The sequence below is a fragment of the Electrophorus electricus genome, chromosome 12, assembly GCF_013358815.1.
Source record: "Electrophorus electricus isolate fEleEle1 chromosome 12, fEleEle1.pri, whole genome shotgun sequence".
Taxonomy (NCBI): Eukaryota; Metazoa; Chordata; class Actinopteri; order Gymnotiformes; family Gymnotidae; genus Electrophorus; species Electrophorus electricus.
In genome coordinates, this window is record NC_049546.1 from 21,900,014 (window position 1) to 21,916,440 (window position 16,427).

Genomic DNA, 16,427 nt, shown 5'->3' on the forward strand with positions numbered 1-16,427 from the left:
TGTGTGTGTGTTTGTGTGTGCGTGCATGTGTGTGTGTGTGTGTGTGTGTGTGTGTGTGTGTGTGTGCGTATGCGTGTGTCTGGCAGAGTGAACGACTGTGTGCTGCGTGTGAATGAGGTGGATGTGTCTGAGGTGGTGCACAGCCGGGCGGTGGAGGCACTGAAGGAGGCTGGTCCTGTGGTCCGGCTGCTTGTGCGTAGAAGACAGGCTCCACCCGAGACCATCCTGGAGGTCAACCTGCTCAAAGGGCCCAAAGGTTAAAGGAACACCAACCAAACACACACTCACACACTCTCCAGGTGCCATTAGGCAGTGTGTCACTGATGTAGCTGTAGTGTGTTATTTACCTGTGCGTTTTTTGTATTCTAGGCCTGGGCTTCAGCATTGCTGGTGGCATTGGTAACCAGCACATCCCTGGAGACAACAGCATCTACATCACCAAGATCATCGAAGGCGGCGCAGCACAGAAAGATGGAAGACTTCAAACAGGCGATCGGCTCCTGGCTGTACGACTGCACGCTTTCACTAGCACCGTTTTATAAGCGCTCACACAGGTGGACGCTTGCCTTAAAATTCACAGACGTATGTATCGAGCCAGGAGGGGGATATGGCTGTTGGTTTGACACTGAATCCCAGACACATTCTCTTGCTGAAATGAAGTGGTTCTTTAGTCTGATATGACGGGATTGTGACGGGATTGTAATATCTCAGTAAACACTAACGGCTGCTATCAGGGAGACAATGTACTCCGCAGAAATATTGTATCTCCCTAATTAACTCTTTGCAGCAGAATATAAATAATGTGAATAATGTAGTTCTCTTAACAGCATGACTTGTAGCATCTCAAATATGATCTTATTTTTAAGATGCAGGTCTTTGTTTTTAATGTATGCGCCAGTGTGTGCGTCTCCAGAGCAACATTGAAACAGAAAGGAAAACACATGCTGACTCACTCCAGCTTCTGTTCTCTGTGTCCATCCCGCTGTCACAGGGCAGACGGGGGCAGGAGAATGGAAAACCTCCCAACGCGGAGGTCCAGCCGGCTTCTCCGGCCTGCTAACTTCCTTCCCATTCCTTCAAACACGGCATCAGGCTGCCCGGAGGTCACACTCCAGAGCTGGGCTGATGTGATGTGTGTGTGTGTGTTTGTCTGCAGGTGAATAACATCATCTTGCAGGACGTGCGTCACGAGGAGGCCGTAGCCGCGCTGAAGAACACCTCAGACATGGTGTATTTGAAAGTGGCCAAGCCAGGAGCCGTGCATCTCAACGACGTGTATGCTCCTCCTGATTACTCAAGCAGTACGTATCTCCCGCTGACGTGCACAGGCCGGCGCCAGGCCCTGAAACACAGCCGGCCTCTGTCGCATGTACCCTGTGGGCACGTAAAGCCCCAAAAAATCACCAGCCAGCTGAAATGAAAGTGAGAAAAAGCTGCACACTTAGATAGAGACGCATTTGACCAGAGAACCGGCCATGCACTGCTGCTGTGCTGAGGCAAAGTGGCGTGTGGTTTTGTAACAGTGCGGCACTGGTGCAGCTGATATGCTGTGACCACTCTGTTCCCAGAATCCCACACGCTGCATCCCTGCCCACTGCCCTGCGCTACACACCACCCGCCTCCTCTCCTGCCGAGCAGGGAGTCGCGCCTAAGAGCTCTGCCAGGCACTAACTGTGCTTCCCGCGCACGCGTTCACACTCCGGTGGACGTGCGGACTTACTTTCTCTCTCTTCTCCTCTACTGGTCTCGCCCTGCCTCCAGCCTTCCCCACTATGGTGGACAACCACGTCGGCCACAACTCCAGCATGGCCTACATGGGCGGCATGGAGCCTAAGCCTGTGTACCCTCCCCAGGTCACTCCCTCACGCTACTCCCCAGTGCCCCGACACATGCTGGGCGAGGATGACTTCACCAGGTCAGTCCTCACTCCACCGCACACGCCCACACACACTCCCTCGGTCGCACGCCTCGCAAGCGTCCCGCTCGCCGAAAATCCACACTCATGCCTTACTGTGTTTTAGCGAGACGGGAATTATTACACATGATCCTTTCACACTTTTCCATTAACTTTCCCACACTTATCATACTTTGTTTGATTTCTATGATGATGTTTGACTCACAGGGTGCAAACCACAGGACAAAAAAAGAAAACAAAACTGCAAAGCTTTTTGAGAATGTTCAGGATGTGGGCTGGTGACCATCTTTGTGCTGTCTGTGCTGTCTGTAGTGTGTTTGTGAGTATGACCCAAAAGGAAAGACGCGAGTGATAAATGCATTCTCTTCAGGCCTGTGTGAGCACTGCAAACACTCCTGGGTTAGAGGTCATTCTGTCGTGGGTCAAATGTCATTGACTGTTTAAGATTCAGCCTTTAACTGTATAAAACTGCCAGTTTCCTGCATATGAATCAGTCTCACCATAAACAAAGCATGGACCCCCCACCCCCCCAGAGCCTGTGTGTCAGTCCAGCCTCCAAAGCTGCCACGCCTGTTCTGATGAATGAGAGTTAAATGCATTGTTGCTGACATGTGTGTGTGTGTGTGTGTGTGTGTGTGTGCGTGCGTGCGTGCGTGTGTGTGCGTGTGCGTGCATGCATGTTCTGTTTTTTATGTACAGTACCTGCAGGTGATTCTGTCTTTGTGTCTGCTGTCTGTGTGTGTCTGAGTCAGGTCCATTTACTGTGTGACTATTGTACCCCACTAGGGTCAGGTCCACTTACTGTGTGATTATTGTACCCCACTAGGGTCAGCTCCATTTACTGTGTGATTATTGTACCCCACTAGGGTCAGGTCCATTTACTGTGTGATTATTGTACCCCAGTAGGGTCAGGTCCACTTCCTGTGTGATTATTGTACCCCACTAGGGTCAGGTCCATTTACTGTGTGATTATTGTATCCCACTAGGGTCAGGTCCATTTACTGTGTGATTATTGTACCCCAATAGGGTCAGGTCCACTTCCTGTGTGATTATTGTACCCCACTAGGGTCAGGTCCACTTACTGTGTGATTATTGTACCCCACTAGGGTCAGGTCCATTTACTGTGTGATCATTGTACCCCACTAGGGTCAGGTCCATTTACTGTGTGATTATTGTACCCCACTAGGGTCAGGTCCATTTACTGTGTGATTATTGTACCCCAATAGGGTCAGGTCCATTTACTGTGTGATTATTGTACCCCACTAGGGTCAGGTCCATTTACTGTGTGATTATTGTACCCCACTAGGGTCAGGTCCACTTCCTGTGTGATTATTGTACCCCACTAGGGTCAGGTCCATTTACTGTGTGATTATTGTACCCCACTAGGGTCAGGTCCACTTCCTGTGTGATTATTGTACCCCACTAGGGTCAGGTCCATTTACTGTGTGATTATTGTACCCCACTAGGGTCAGGTCCACTTCCTGTGTGATTATTGTACCCCACTAGGGTCAGGTCCATTTACAGTGTCATTCACAAACTGCTTGGGGATTCCAGTAGTCCCCACCCCTACCTGTGCACAGGGGGGCCTGGGGACTGCAACCCCACCCTGCCTGCTCTGTGCCAAAGCCCGGTGCTGCACTGTGACAGGTACTAACCCACTGCTTTTCAGTCTGCCCGGCCTAGCCTACCTTATCCTAGCCTATCTTAGCATAGGCCTAACCTAGCCTACCTTATCCCAGCCTAGCCTAGCATAGGCCTAGCCTAGCCTAATTTATCCTGGCCTAGCATAGGCCTAGCCTAGCCTACCTTATCCTAGCCTAGCCTAGCATAGGCCTAGCCTAGCATACCTTATCCTAGCCTAGCCTAGCATAGGCCTAGCCTAGCCTAACTTATCCTGGCCTAGCATAGGCCTAGCCTAGCCTACCTTATCCTAGCCTAGCCTAGCATAGGCCTAGCCTAGCCTACCTTATCCTAGCCTAGCCTAGCCTAGCCTACCTTATCCTAGCCTAGCCTAGCATAGGCCTAGCCAACCATCCAGTCGCCCCCTGCCCTCGGACCCCTGCGCAGCCCCCTAACACCACCACACGGTGCAGTGGTATAACATACTATAATCTTCATACTAAGTTGCTACGGTGTCTACTTTCACTTATTAGTCACCCTGTGTGTTAATACATGTAGGAACTCGAGTAGTAGGACATTCATTTTGGACTACCGGACATGCTACAGAGCGCTTTGTGCTTGTGTAAACGCTAGATTAGAGCAACTGGAATCATTCTGATGCATGAACGTATTAGAAGAACAGCTAACTATAATATAATCATTGCCTGTATGTTAGCAGTAAGTCCAAAAAAAGGTCACCACCTGGATTCAACTAAGCAAATAGGTAAGAGCCTCCCATTGGATAATTACTGCTTGGGTGATTGTTTCAGCTGGCAACAAGTTATTTAACCCTAAATGATGTAGTGAGTAGCTTCTCATTTGTTAAACAACCATGTCGAAAGACACATCCTGTGGTCACGGAAAAGATGTTAATCTGTTTCAGAAAGAACAGAACTGTCCAATGCATTATTAAAAAGTGGAACGACAGTGGAGAAACATTATCTTTGAGGAAGGAATGTGGTCAGAAAAAAATCTTGAATAACCGTGATCGGTGGTCACTTAAACGCGTGGTGAAATCAAATCGTAGAAAAACAACAGTAGAACTCAGGAATATGTTTTATAGTGAAAGTAAGAGTATTTCCACACGCACAATGCGAAGGGAACTCAAGGGATTGGGACTAAACAGCTGTGTAGCCTTAAGAAAATCACTTGTCAGTGAGGCTAACCAGCAAAAGCGGCTTCAATTTGCTAGGGAGCATAAAGATTGGACTCTGGAGCAATGGAAGAAGGTCATGTGGTCTGATGAGTCCTGATTTACCCTGTCCCAGAGTGATGGGCGCATCAGGGTAAGAAGAGAGGTGGCTGAAGTGATGCACCCATCATGCCTAGTGCCTACCGTACAAGCCTGTGGGGGCAGTGCTATGATCTGGGGTTGCTGCAGTTGGTCAGGTCTAAGTTCAGCAACGTTATGTGCCCAAAGAATGAGGTCAGATGACTACCTGAATATACTGAACGACTAGGTTATTCCATCAATGGATTTTTTCTTCCCTGATGGCACGAGCATATTCCAAGATGACAATGCCAGGATTCATTGGGCTCAAATTGTGAAAGAGTGGTTCAGGGAGCATGAGACATCATTTTCACACATGGATTGGCCACCAGAGAGTCCAGACCTGAACCCCATTAAGAATCTTTGGGATGTGCTGGAGAAGACTTTGCGCAGTGGTCCAAATCTCCCATCATCAATATAAGATCTTGGGGAAAAATCAATGCAACTCTGGACAGAAATAAATGTTGTGACATTGCAGAAGCTTGTGGAAATGACGCCACAGTGAATGCGTGCGGTAATCAAAGCTAAAGGCGGTCCGTGAAATATTAGAGTGTGTGACCCTTTTTTTTGTTGGCCAGGCAGTGTGTGTGTGTGTTTATATATGTGTGTGTGTGTGTGTGTGTGTTTTAATATGTGTTTTCATGATAACCTGAAATTTGTGAATTAACAAATCTTTTTGTAAGACTGATATGCAGTTAAACTGTGTATGTCTGTGTCAAATCCATGTATCCATGTTTTCATGCTTGTGTTTATTTGTGATTTATCTGTTTGCTTTTAATATTAACACAAATGCTGTAGGGTAATACGCTCATCTTGACACCTGCTAATGACAGAGGTTACTGGACCTCATCAGCACACACACACAGAGACACACCCTCTGCTTTGACCCTGCACCACCGGTGTGTTTGGGCTTCTGTTGTAGTCATGTAAACATAAACAGAAGTCTCTGTTCTTCCTGTAATGGTATGGAGAAGGGAGAGGCTGATTCTGTCGGCAGGGTACAGATGATGAGTGGAGCTCCTTCCTACAGCTGTCATGCTTCATCTACACGGGTTAGAAAGCAGGCAACATGCCCAGCTCCACACACACACACACACACTCACACACATACACACACACACACTCACACACATACACACACACTCACACACACACACACACACACATACACACACACACACACACACACACACATACACACACACTCACACACACACACACACACACACACACACACACACACACACACACTCACACACACACACACACACATACACACACATACACACACATACACACACACTCACACACACACACACACACATACACACACACACACACACACACACACACACACACATACACACACATACACACACACTCACACACACACACATACTCACACACTTGATTCTTTTGCATTACCAGTTTGCTCAAGGATGACTGCCAGACTGTGTGTGTTTTTGTTTGTGTGTGTGTGTGTGTGTGTGTGTGTGCCAGATGTATATATTAAGGAGAATTTCCTACCTAGCCCTTGACTGAGTGCAGCCAGTTTAAAGCCACATACTGCAATTTTGAAAGCCATTATATCTACATAATTCAGAATACTGTGGGTTAAAACCCAACCAACACAGTGCATTAACATCTGAGCCCGAAAAGCACATCGAATCTGACCTGTTCAGTTCTGATTTGGGACACTTTCATAGGTGGTACTGAAGTCTGATATGTATCGAACATGTGGCAATGCAACTCTGACCAGCCAGATTGGAATTCAACATTCCTCATAATTTGGCCAATGACAGCAGTGAGGGAGTATTTGGGTGGCGGGAGGGCGAGAGAAGCTCGCGTCCGCTGCAGCGACGCAGCTCCTGCCCTGCAGCGTTGCCCTCGATTCCTCTTGCACCTCCTCTAATGTGAGCGGCTAGTTACTTTTCACACTGACGCTCACATTTTCCTTTACGTGAACGTGTCACTGAGTGCTTCCTGTAAAGGACCTCTGTGTGTGTGTCAGTTCATTAAGCAGCCTCACAAAAACAAGCAAGCAAACAGCCAAAAAAAGGGATTCCAATTGGGTCACTTTTGTAATGCTTGTGTGAACATAGCCTAAGTACTGTGCCTTGAATGTAAAGGTCTCTGTAGGAATTTAGCAGCTCCACATACCACTAGCCAAAGCCATATCAAGTGCCCACTTAATAATAGTCTAATAATAGTACATGTTGTACTCGCAGATGAGTTTAAACAGACACAGTGATCCGTGACCAGTAATGCTCGCATATAGGCAAGCACAGGAGTGCAGCGGGGCAGTATCAGTGTTGAGTGGGATATGTGGGGGAGAAACGTATGTCTTTGGCCTGCACTGTTTGCTCAGGGCACAAACATAGCAGAGTGTCAGTAACATGCTGCAGTTATAGCCTTCATTAGCCAATCTAGCCAATCAAGCCAAAGCCTTTAAAAGCCAGTGGTTTTTAAAACTGTAATGTCATTACACTCTCCTATGAATCCTCTGACTGCTAACTAATTTCCTGTTGAGTTAAAAGCAAAAAGAGATGATCAAAGCTTGGGGTTACTTCAAATTTTAACCATAGTCCTTGAATTAAACTCTTATCGCATGTAGTTGGTTCTCAGTTGCTCCGAAGGCCTTGAAACATCTTGAAACATATGCTGGTGCAGAGACAAATTAGACTTAAGTAGTATGTTCTGAGGTAGAGTGCTGTGGCCAAGAACTCACCCAAGACTTTGAAAGCAGAGAGAGAGTGGCACATGGCATCGACACAAGAGTAAGAGAGAGAGAGCGAGCGAGTGCCTCTGAACCTCAGCAGCGGTGAGGTTTGGGAATCTTGGCCTGCACACACAACACTGGGCATGTGACTGAGAGTGGGGCCACTGGTCAAAAACATTATCAGAGAGAGACAGAAGACGGCAAACACTGCAGAAAGAACACAGAGGTGCAACAGAGGGTGAGGAAAGCAACACAGATAAAATGGAGAATTCCTCTGCAGGGTAGCCATGGTAACCAACTATTTACATTCTTAGCGTAGATGAAAGAATGGTGTAGGGAGGGCGGCAGGTCTCTTGATGGGGAGAAGAGCGTTCAGACATTTAGAAATTTTCTCAAGTCATTCCTGTTTTTAATTTTTTTCTTTCTCTTCACACTCAAGTGGTCAGAGGTGTGAAGCAAGCTGAATGTGGCCATGCACACAAAGACACCTAATACAGAGAGAGACATGTGACATTTACAGCTGACACGTTCACAAATCAGTGGTGAGGCTGCGTAGGAGCTGGTTAGCAAATCTTCAGAAAGAAGGTTTACATGCCAGACTGGTCTGTGGTTGGCCACACACTAGCATGAAAGATGACAGCTAAAATGTTGAAAAAGGCACTTTCATCAGAAAGGTCTTGATCAGCACTGTGTTCGAACGATAACCTTGATAACAAGTTTTCCTGGAAGGGAGAGAAGCTTCACTACTGATTAGATTTGTGCAAGAATGAAGTACTCTTCTGTGCAGTAGCTTTTAAAAAACGTGAAGGAGGGTGTGTAAGAGTTAAGTCTTCTGCCGTTCCGGATGAGGAGAGTGTGTGACAGCCAAAGTAGAACTGTTTCCCATCACACCCCCACAGCCAGAGATTCCACACACACACACACACACGTACACCCACATGCACACACGCACGCACACACACACACACACACACACGTACACCCACATGCGCGCATGCACACACATAGACACATAGCACCACACCAGGGACTAGACAAAGTCACAGAGAGTATCAGGATAATCTAAGACTGTGATAATCGTCATGTTCACAGTGAACATCTCGTCCTCTGTGTCTTTGGTGAGGTTTAATCTGGACAGACAGGGTAAGAAGCATGTCTCCTTCAGGACCGAGAACAGCAGGTAACCGTGTGTTTGACAAGAGTGCTTCCTCTAAACGTCATAGCCTTTTTTAATATGCTATGTCTTTGGGAGAACACAGTAATGGGATTGTAACTGTTGGCCAGATATTATATGGCTAAACATGCCTTTTAGGTTTATGCGACTGCCAGTACAGTTATTAAGAGCCCCATAAATCTTCTAAAGCAGTGTTGGGCAGCATTCGTTGACCTAGCTACATAATTATGATTCAGACCACTAGCACTAAATGACCATGTCATCAAACTTCCAGTAACTGAATGGACACTCTGTAGTAGAAATGTTAGCTTTGATATCGCTGGCTATAATAAAATAAATAAACAAACAAACAACAACAAAAATGTTTGCACAAATTGTTCTGTAAAAGCACCATTAGCCAACATCTAAGATAAAGTGCCCTTCATCGAAGTTCTCTAGCATTTCAGAGAAAAATCAAAAATTAGATTTCACAACGCTTTTGGTGACAGTGAGCTGGCTATTTGGGATCATCTAGAAAGTCTGTCATCGACAGACACTGATGTAAAAGTGCTATCATCAGCAACAAAAGGCACAAATAGGAAAGCCCCATGACAAGGAAGAATGCTACTTTAATGGAAAATATGCACAGTGAATTGTGGATAGATGTGTAACGATGTGTGTGTGTGTGTGTGCTAATCTTCACTGTGATTGGCCTGGTGATTGTCCTTTGCTGTGGCTCAGTCTCCTCTGCATGCCAGCTGCCCTGGGCTGTCTGGAGATGCCTGTCTCCTTACAGATGAGTCACTACAGCTTAGAGCAAAAACAGAGCTGCAGTAGAGTGGTCAAACATGAGGAAGGAGTGAGCTCAGAGTGGCAGTGTTTCATGTATGTGAGAGAAGAAAGTGCATGTGTGTGCTGGAAAATCTTGCTGTTAAAGTTTGTGAAAAAAACATTAAAAATAATGTAAACCTCATGGAAAGAGCACTGTGATAAGACTAATAATCTTAAATTCTTCTCTTTATTAAGTGTTTATCATGCACTATATTTTTGCATTTAAAAAACACTGCAGTTTGGGTTTATTTCCAGTGGCTTTGTCAACAGCTGTAACATAGTGAGCTATAGTTATGTATGTATATCTATATCAAATGCTCTCTGCCCCTCCATGCACAGGAATCACTTTCTACACCATGAGATGATGGAAACTATAAAGAGTTTGTTCATTTAATTTTGTGAAAGTCTTCACTTTCAAACGTGTAGCTATAGACCCTAGTGCTTCACCATATCAAGCAGCTCTCGTGAGATGTGCACGCGTGTCTGTCTCTCTGCTGCCCCCTTGCTGCAGAGCTAAGCCCTGCCCCAGACAGACATGGTGTCTGCGCTCTGCTTCACAGGGAGCCGCGGAAGGTCCTGCTGCACAAAGGCTCCACAGGACTGGGCTTCAACATTGTGGGCGGGGAGGACGGAGAAGGAATATTTGTGTCTTTTATCCTGGCGGGAGGGCCTGCCGACCTGAGTGGAGAGCTGAGGAGGGGAGATCGCATCCTATCGGTCAGTAACTCCCAGTAACATCCAGCTGTTGACAGATGTTCAGCTGTATGACATCGACGTACTTCAGGACAGTGTCTTTTTAGACATAAGATCCCAAACATACCCGATACTTGTAGTTAAAACAGATAAAAAAGGTTTAGAGGTTGTGCATTATATGTGGTCCTTATGTGAACCCAACATGAGGGGGAATATCTTTTAACATTTTATTTAGTTTTGTTTTTGATGTGAAACTGGATTTTACTTTTGTTTCCTTATGGATCTCCTAGATAAAAAAAAAAGAAGATTTAAATCCCTTATCAATTAATGTGATTGTGTCTATTGATTCATGACGCTGAAACTGATTTCTGATAAAGCGTTATAAGTCTTAGGTTTCCAAACAAGTCCCTTGGGGAACTCCAGTCAGTACCCGGTTGCTTCTCCCAGCAGTCTGGTAATCAGTGTTCTAGTCTTTGATTATGTGGCTTTAGGTAGTCAAGACTCTGATTGCCACACTCGTGGTCGAGAGCTCAGGTCTGGTGTATAAGGGGATATTTAGGTTGATATCTATGTTGACATATTACCATGTTAATCCAAGGGTTAATTCAACCACAGGTATATATTGGGGATCCACTATAATGAATACGTAGAACACAAGATCTCTGTTAATTTTCTTTAAAAATAAAAACCACCAAAAATGAATAACTTTTTTTTCATCTCAGGTAGAGGTATGTTGAAATGTGTTTTGTAACATGTTCTATATTTCCTTTCAGACAAATGAGACATTGGGTACCATTGTAAGAATGAGTCTGATAAAGTATTTTATTGTGCGATAGTTATTTAATTGCTTGTACTTGAGCTTAGTTCATCCATGCCCACGCTAAACACACCACCCCAGCCTAAAGATGATACCATCCTTGTCCGTGTATCCTTTGTGTTAAAGTCCAAAGAGACGGTACCAGTCAAGGCCGTGTTTGTTGTTCTGATTAGGTGAATGGTGTGAATCTACGCAGTGCCACTCACGAACAGGCTGCGGCTGCACTGAAGAGAGCCGGCCAGACTGTCACCATCATCGCCCAGTACAGACCAGAAGGTACTGAACGTTATTTACGTAATGAAGTGGGAATAATGGCTGGCTGGGGTTGGATAGTGTGCCGAAATGCGAGACGACGTGTGAGAATCACTTCAATGATCTCAAGACTTTTTGCGTTTACATTTTCGTTATTCGTTAAAGGTTGAACCCTCCGAGACTTTTGAATACTCTTGTAAACTGGGGGACTAGCCGGACGCTTTTGAACGCGGTACACGCGTTTGGACAGCGTTTCTTGGGAGTCTTTGCTTTTTGAACGGCGTTAATGCGGCACACGTTACGTGGTGTATCCCTTTAAGAACAGATACACGTTAGGTGCCTCACCTTATTCAGAAAAAAAGGATCCTGGTATGCCAGCGAGGATGTTGTTGGCGGGCTGACGGGACCCACAGCACTGTTACATGCGACGTATGCGTGTGTAACGCCTGTATGGGGCTCGTAGTCTGGGGACAGGACAGCCTGCTGGCAGGTCACTTTACAACCATCGGAGTGTGTGACTGAAAGCTAAATGAAATCACCCTAAAATCCAGCGAAAGACCAAAAAAAAAAAAATAGTGGCTGGAAGTGTCTGGTGTTACTATGCACATCTTTGTCGGATGGAGACTGTGAGTGAGGACGGCCGCAGTAGAGTGTTGTCCTGGCCCGGGTTTAGCATGGTCCTGGCCCGGGTTTAGCGTGGTCCTGGCCCGGGTTTAGCGTGGTCCTGGCCCGGGTTTAGCGTGGTCCTGGCCCGGATTTAGCGTGGTCCTGGCCCGGGTTTAGCATGGTCCTGGCCCGGGTTGAGCGTGATCCTGACCGGCGGAGGTGCTGTGCCGATGGGAGGAGCATACCAGGGAAGAGCGAAACCCTCTCAGCTAGCTAACCTTTATTTATTTATTTATCATCTTTGTTTCGGTGAAAACAGGAGCGCCTATTTTACTTTATTTTTTAACAGCGGCATGGACAGTCGTTAGGTTATTTTCCATGAAGTAGTTTTCAACAGTTGTACGTTTTCCCAAGTGGATTTAATAAATTAAGCAGCGAACTTCGCTGCGCCGAAGAGAACAGGAAAGCTCTCCTGCCCGGTAAGAAAAGCTCACCTCCTTTCATAGCTAACCGGCTAATCGGTTAGCTCGCCGTTTTAATGGAAATACAACATGAACTGAAATTTCGGACAAAGTTCGGAAAATACAAACGTCCTTCATTTCCTGTGCGATTTCGTCTGAGTCGAACGCAGCTGTTTTAGTAGTAGATAACCTGGAAATAGCGTGACTGAGTTTGAGTCGGAGGCGGTGAGCATTGTGCCTTCCTATAAGTGAACGCAATTAAAGCCATGTATTAAAGCCATGTATTAAAGCCATGTATTTCTATACACGAGAACGCAATCAAGTCCATGTACGTTTTACTGTCTTATGGCTTTATGGAATTTAAGTAGTTGGATTCGCTGCTGTTTGTGGTAAATACTAACTACTTGAAAATTGAACATTAAAGCTTAAAGCTTGTTTTCTGCTATCAAAACAGGTGAGTTATCAAGCTTGACAGTAAATTGCGTGGTTGGTCTTGCCGGGCAGCTGTTAGGCAGAGAGCTTAACCCTGTAGTGTAGAAGTGATGGGTGGATGGGTGGATGGATGGATGGATGGATGGATGGATGGATGGATGGATGGGTGGATGGGTGGATGGGTGGGTGGATGGGTGGGTTATATGGGTGCCACTAACACATTCCTCAAACGTTGGTTAGCAGCTGGCGTTTGTATAACTATCTGCGAGGTTTATCCACCATCCAGAGGTATAAAATTACAACACGTAGCTCTAAACCAAAGAAATACAAGTTGATCACATACATTCGTGACATGTTTAACTCTTAAACGTTTGTAAATTTGTATTTTGTGTTGGCGTCTAGCCATCACACCAGGTTACTGAACAGACATTAAACCTGCACAGAACAGGTGCTCTGAAAGGAAGTGGTACTGGGAAGAAAAAAACTCCCTGATCCGTGAAGGTTATTCATTTTGCCATTCGACGCAAACATTAGCTAATAAAGTGAGCTTTTCTGGATATTTGTGTTGCTACGGCGTGTCCTCTTTTTTCTGATTAAATGAGCTCGATATCCTTACAGCATCATCTGTCATGTTGGTGGTCTAACGTTATAGCTAGTGCACTTGATTAGAATAAAATCAGCAGCGCTTCTTTTATCAAATACGCCCACAGTCGCAGTCTGTGTGTAACCTTGTGTAGTAGTAATATGATGTGTGAGTTTTGTAGTCGGAGGTTTTCCCCGTGTAAAGCTATGAGAGGAATGCGGCCGTAAGTTATTTGTTTGAGCATGCTCTCGCCCGTTTTGGTGTCTTGCCTGCTCCTCCCTTATATGTCTGCACAGAACTAGACGTGACAGTAATTTAGGCCAGAATAGCTCATTTAATTATGTGGGACTCGAGTGCAGGATGAAGGTTGGACCATCTTGCGTCGGAGAAGATTCTGCATGTTCACTTTATGTTAAGTGGGCAGTTTTAATATTAAGAGTGTGTGTGTGTGTGTGTGTGTGTGTGTGTGTGTGTGTGTGTGTGTGTGTGTGTGTGTGTGTGTGTGTGTGTGTGTGGGTGGGTGGTGTCCAGCCTATACCAATGTGGACACTTTCTCAGTTCAGGATTGATTTATCTGTAGATTTTTTTTTTTTTTTTTTTTTTTAGAAGTTAGCATTATTACAGACTGCACCATTTTATTAGACTTGAACTCAAGATGTCTTGATGCAATTATACAACAATTCTCGATTCCCAAGAAACTAAACCACTGTTAAGCTAAGAAAACAAACAAACCCTAATGGTTTATTTCTTCTGTTCATCTTTATTCACATTGTGCTATTTTATATTTGAAGTGTTTCACACAGTGTGTATTAGAAATACTGTCATGTCTCCCCCCACTGACCTAGGATGCAAAGATTGTGTCCTGTGTAGCAATACTGGTGGTGTTCTCTTCCTACACCTGTGTGATGGTCGGCCTGTGAAGGAGCTCCAGCCGTGTCCTGACCCAACTAGCACAGACCGGGCTGATATTTATTGAACATGGCGGGATTGTTAAATTGTCACCTAGGATGTTAGTTAGTAGTTGTATTATGCTGTTGCAGCACAGTGTAGATTTGGCTAGTGGTTGCAAGCTAAAACTTAAATCATGTTTATAAGATTTATTGATGGTGCTCCAGTTTACCTCAAATGAAACCAATGCAGTGACGAGTTATAAAATATATGGACAGTGGTGGGAGAGTGAAACAAACTGGTGAGGGCTTTAATGTTCATAGAAACATCTTTCAGTCATTTAAACACTATAGATGCTGTTCTTCTAAAAACAAGGAGGGGCTGTTCTTAGAAAGTTCCAGAACAGCAGGTTCCATGAACATGAGCTAGCTAAACTTCATAAGCATTGAGAAGACTGACAAGAAGACAAAATCGAGAAGACTTGATGTACCTCCCATCATTATCCCCCTAACATGTTTTGTAGTGATGTATTAAATTTTTGTCAACTGCTTCCACCGGTGAGGGTTTTCAGGAGCACTGTAAAACCATGTACTGTACAAGGCTGTTGACTGCTAAAGCTTAACCAGCCTCTGTGAGTCTGGCAAATAATTGCCTTGCCTTTCAACCCCTCGCTTTGCTTTACACTCTCCCAGTGCGCACCCCCCCCGGCCTGGTTTCCTGTGAGAACGGCCCAGGACGCTGCTTCAAAGAGCAGCTGGGGATGTGAGTGGTTATCTTCTCAGAGGGCTGCCCGGGTGTAACTGAGACCTCAGTCAGTTCTATAGGAAGAACCCTTTTTGTCATTGATTCATGCGCTGACTGTTCTGTCCTGTTCCCAGACGGTGGAATGAACTTCCAATTCCCTTGCAGTCTTCAAACGCAGACTGAAGACCGCCTATTCGGGGAATATTTAAATGACCACTGACCCTTCTCCAATGTTGACTGACTAAACTAGTACTTATTGTAGGGTATTGTTTATTACATTGATGTCTAACAAACTAGTACTTATTGTTTATTGCAATTATCATTGTTTATGTATTTTGTACTTCTAGGCATCAGCAGTGATCCCTGTATTTGGCTGCTAGGCTGTATTCTATGAGTAAATGACAAAGCACAAATGACAGTCGCTCTGGTTAAGAGCGTCTGCTAAATGCCATAAGTGTAAATGCTGATTGAATTCCCTGAATGGGCAGCTAAACACGAGCTCACGTGCTGCTCGTATCCTGTTACATTTGTGTCATATCGAAGTTAAAAAAAGGAAGTGGAGTAGTTGGCCTGTGAGAAACACGGGCTTGTAGCCAGATCCATTTGAACTGATGAGGTGAGTGAAAGGTTTTCCTGCTCACATAAGTGTCTGACCAAGAGGAGAGATGACATAAGATGACATAACCTGACCGTATAAACAGCACATGTGTATCTGTGACAGCTAGGAACAGTGTAGGGGAGCAACTAGACTCTACGTTCCCAAAATAAAACCCTTTACACTTAATAATGAGGACGCGCTGCATGTGAGCACAATGCCAAACCGTCCCACTTTCTACTTAAGAACTCCTATCTGAATGGGTCACTTGCAATAAAAATCATGCGTTCTACATTTCACTGGCTGTGCGTTGGCATCTGAAGGTTAACGTACCAGCTAGATGACACAGCTGAGCTGATGTTGGCTGTAATCGAGTCTGTGCTCTTTATGGGACAGAACATTTGTCTGTCTAGTGGTGCTGTCCAGTTTGGCTTTTCCTTCCTAAACGTGTAATTGAGTGCCTAAAAACACTTTCCTGAACTAGTGGATGGTTTCTTCAGTCAATGGGCACGCTAATGTGTGTGAACACGGCCCTACAAATCACACCTAACCTCCTCCCAACTGCCTGTTGCGTTTTCACCGCTGCCTCGCTGCTCTCTGCTTTCACCTCTTGGTTGACTTTAGCCTTACACAGGCCGTGTCCTTCTGACACCCTGTAGTGGTTACAGGGTGTCTCCCTGGTTACAGTCAAGTGGTGTCAGGTTACCTTACCTTGCCATGTGATTCTGCAGTTGTGTTAAGTGCTGTGTGATGACCAGAGTGGGTAGCGCAGTGCTGACTTATCTGTTTGCATTGACACTGTGTGTGTG

At 45.4% G+C, this 16,427-nt stretch overlaps 1 protein-coding gene across 7 annotated transcripts in view; it reads left to right on the forward strand.

Annotated features, from left to right (window-relative positions):
* LOC113582656 (discs, large homolog 3 (Drosophila)) overlaps nucleotides 1-16,427 on the forward strand; it is a 54,160-nt gene that overhangs the window by 28,245 nt on the left and 9,488 nt on the right. For 4 of the 7 annotated variants that reach the window (XM_027018561.2, XM_027018556.2, XM_027018557.2 and 1 more), the window contains 6 exons: nucleotides 87-256; nucleotides 370-506; nucleotides 1,157-1,301; nucleotides 1,744-1,915; nucleotides 10,108-10,264; nucleotides 11,231-11,333. In XM_027018561.2, coding sequence (XP_026874362.2) covers nucleotides 87-256; nucleotides 370-506; nucleotides 1,157-1,301; nucleotides 1,744-1,915; nucleotides 10,108-10,264; nucleotides 11,231-11,333 — 884 coding nt within the window. The remainder of the gene's footprint in view (nucleotides 1-86; nucleotides 257-369; nucleotides 507-1,156; nucleotides 1,302-1,743; nucleotides 1,916-10,107; nucleotides 10,265-11,230; nucleotides 11,334-16,427) is intronic. The other 3 variants (XM_027018558.2, XM_027018562.2, XM_027018563.2) reach the window with 1 other exon arrangement.